The sequence below is a fragment of the Mizuhopecten yessoensis genome, unplaced genomic scaffold, assembly GCF_002113885.1.
Source record: "Mizuhopecten yessoensis strain PY_sf001 unplaced genomic scaffold, ASM211388v2 hete_36160868, whole genome shotgun sequence".
Taxonomy (NCBI): domain Eukaryota; kingdom Metazoa; phylum Mollusca; class Bivalvia; order Pectinida; family Pectinidae; genus Mizuhopecten; species Mizuhopecten yessoensis.
Window position 1 is genome coordinate 1 of NW_018485846.1, and position 3,733 is coordinate 3,733.

At 36.1% G+C, this 3,733-nt stretch overlaps 1 protein-coding gene across 1 annotated transcript; it reads left to right on the forward strand.

Annotated features, from left to right (window-relative positions):
• Positions 1 to 427: 427 nt before the first annotated feature.
• Positions 428 to 3,417, forward strand: LOC110444978 (sushi, von Willebrand factor type A, EGF and pentraxin domain-containing protein 1-like; the record flags this gene model as incomplete). The annotated part of the gene is made up of 5 exons (XM_021489339.1): positions 428 to 634; positions 1,592 to 1,804; positions 2,022 to 2,522; positions 2,785 to 2,946; positions 3,256 to 3,417. Coding segments are annotated over 5 exons (1,245 nt in total), but the record flags the coding sequence as incomplete, so codon positions are not given.
• Positions 3,418 to 3,733: the final 316 nt, after the last annotated feature.

The window sequence follows — 3,733 nt, forward strand, 5'->3', positions numbered from 1 at the left end:
TTCTTCTATTAAGTGTAATAAAACCAGATTCTCTATATAAGATATCATGACTTGTTCCACGCCTTAAACCTGAAATAATACGTGCTGCTTCTAGTTGGATAGACTCCTTGACACTGCATTCATTCTGCGTACAGTTTGCTTATATCATACTTGCAAGTCTTTGTTTTGCGTCACGTTTTATCCCTCGGCACCAGGCCTTGCGTAACGCCCGGATTAACATATATGGGCTAACTTTATTATGGCATTTTGGCTTATGGACTGATAACCTTATTTTACAATATGAATAACTGATATATTTTTTTATAACGACAAAAGAGTTTTCATTTTTATATATTTGACTTTAAGAAGTTCTATTGAGTTAATTGAAAATATAAGCATCCGACAACATATTAGCCACAACATCTTTTAAAGTTGTTTTGTATTGCAGAGTTGCTGTGCGATCCCCCTGTTATAGTGGACCCGTACATGAAACTTACGTGTCCCGAAGGTTTTATATACGGATCGAGCTGTAACCTGTCATGTCGTGGAAGTTACCCTCTCATAGGAAATGATCAGATGTATTGTGACAGGAACTCAACCAATTCAAGGTCCACGTACTGGAACTGGGGAAATGGTCCAAAGCCTTATTGTAAACGTAAGTTTAATTGCAAGCACGAGATAGAAATATACAATTAATATTATCATGTTGAACATCGTTTGTCTGCGTAAGGGATAAAAGGGGAAAAAAGTATTTTTAAACCTCCGGCAAACGTTTTGGACTCGTCGTTATGGTTTTATAATTTGAAATTATAATTAAAATAGACATTTATTGTATATTAACAGTTATATTCTTTGTGTGTATAACATATGTAATAATATAATAATGGTAACGGTATTTTTACAGTGTATACATGTGAAATGTATGTATTAATATTTATACTTCTTTGCCCAATATATTAATATTTATACATATACAATAACATTTACAATGTATGCTATAACATTTACGATGAAAACATTAAGTGTAAATAATTATATTGACAGCAGGTACGATTTTGGTAATGTAGATATTATAACAGATACTTTGTTTTCAGAAATTTAAACCCGTTCGGATTTTTACCTTTGAAGCCCCTAGCAGCATCGAGTGAATCCTAGAGAAACGAAACAGCTTTATCAGGCAGTGTTATTCATTCTTTAGCATGTGGTATCTTTTACAAAAATATAAAGTTGCAATCTTTAAGTGTGGGTGGTACCCTCCGCTGGTGGTTATTTTAGTCCTCGAGGTTTGCAGTAGCCTTGTATGACCACAGTTATATTTAAGAAGTGGCATGGTTCTAATACACACTTTGCTCATTATTAATTTGATATGAAGCAGTTGATCTGTAATTTTTGAAATCCAATTGTATCAAGCGGTTTTATGCACCTCCCCTTCTGTTTCAACTGTTGTTTAGACTAGTTTGGATGTTCACATTTCTAGCCCCTAGTATCACCACCGTGGATTAGAAGAACAAAAAAGGGGTATGATTCCGTGTAATTTACACGTTGGAACACTGTATCTATTTCAAAATTATAAAGGTGCAATCTTATGTGTATGTCTTGTGTTTATCTTCAGAAAACAATTGTCCCTCGCTTGCCGCTCCAGCTCACGGAGCTCTGACTTGCGACAAGTGGACCTACGGAAGGCAGTGTATGCTGCACTGTAACGACCATTACGACATTCCCGCGGCAGCAGGGGGAGGAAGTGTCGCCAGGTTTACTGGACAATTCACTTGTTCCACTAGTTCTGGAAAATGGAGCCCTGTTGAATCAGTTCCTGGTTGCTCAGGTAATGTAAGCAATTAACTTTGAATCAGAGATATTCCCTTGGCGAGTGTTTATATGGTGACTTAATAGCCATATTAAAAAAATATATATCAACATAAGTTTTTAGAACTACATTTTATGTCAAGATAAATTATCAACTAAATCTTATCGACAGCGTCACGATGAGACGGATATGCAGGAATATGACCATTTACATAATTCCTTGTTTGTCTGTTCAGTTCGGCGAGATCCGTCGAATTTCGTTTTGCCGGCTGAGGTGTACTACTATTCTGGATCATGTAATGACAACAAAACACAAGACACCATCAAGGCACATTTCATTCAAGAGATGCAGACATTACAATCAGATCCTGGATGGCAGGGAATCTGTCCTAACACACATGACTGTAATGTCCATAACGTGGACATCACTTGTGGCACTACTCGTAGACGTCGTGGTAGTCAGTACATCAGACGAAGACGTCAGTCACAACAGGCATCCATTCTGTTGTCATTTGATATAAAGCTCAAATGGAAAACACTTGGGAATTCTAGCTTGGATACTTATCATCGCTTTGATACTCTTGCTAAAGGCCTAGGGTCAATTATAGAGAATAAAGCAAGATCAGGATCATTAGATGTTCCTGTGTCTTCCCTGGATACTGATTCCTTGCAGTTTGGGCAACTCGGAATACGGTGTGAGCCAGGCAGATATCCTCGTCTTACCACCATTTCATGCGGTAGGCACGATTCCTATCCAAATTCAGTAAAGATCATTAACGTATATGTACTTATACTCAATGTGGCAATAACTTATCGTTTCAAAAAATTTTGCCAAAAGTATAATTTTAACCAGTTCCATGAGCAAAACGACGTTTGCTGAATAGTTTTTGAAAAAAATGTATGATTTACGTCAAATTGTACTATATTATGAAAACATCATAAATGTTTCGGGAAAAAAAACGTGTGTGTATATACATATATACATATTGTTATTCACAGCATCGTGTCCATTGGGATCAACGTACGATTTTACGGTAAGGAAGTGTGTCCTTTGCCCGAAAGGAATGTTCCGCGACAATGACGACCATGTGACTTGTTCATCATGCCCCTTGGGAATGTCGACACCCTCCAATGGAACTGTCAACTCTACCGAATGTCGTCGTCAGTACCATCATTTCCGTTTTATTTCTAGTCTTTAACACCAATAAGAATGTTTTAAAAAAAACTATGGTATGGTAATGCATTTTAGATATTAATTTAAGCTATTACAATAATTATATTACCCCGTATTCGTATTACTAGTAATTGATATAAGCAATATCAATATAGTGTCACTCAAACAATCGACTGTGTTGGTAAATAACCTTGTATTAGATATTTACACTGCGATTTCTTAAGTATTCCCTAAAGCATTCGACTTTACAATATGTTTAAAACGCTATAAACGCATACCTTTGTTTTATATTCCAGCAATTTGCAAGAAAGGTTATTACTCCCTGGATGGAATAGAACCATGTACTCCCTGTTCTCGACTGGAGTACGGCCCCAGCACCTTTGCAACCAAATGTGAAAAATGTATAAGGGGCATGATGACAAATTCATCAGCAAGTACACAAGCTTCAGACTGCTTAGGTTGGTATTCCAATTAATTGTAGACAAACAAGATAGATGGCAAGATTATATAGAACTATAAACTGGATAATTAAAGTTATGATATATACTTTTACCTAGAATTTTGCCTTGCCAATGTTTAACATGACTATAAAACTAGACATTTGACAACGTGATATATTACTGTAAACAAGACAGTTGACAGTGTTGTATATAACTACCAACGGAACAATTCGCAGTTTAAAATATAGATACAAACTAGTCTAACTAAACAATTGACAGCGTCAGATAAATCTTTAGAAGTGTATCAACAAAAAAATGCAATCCTTTTGGCACT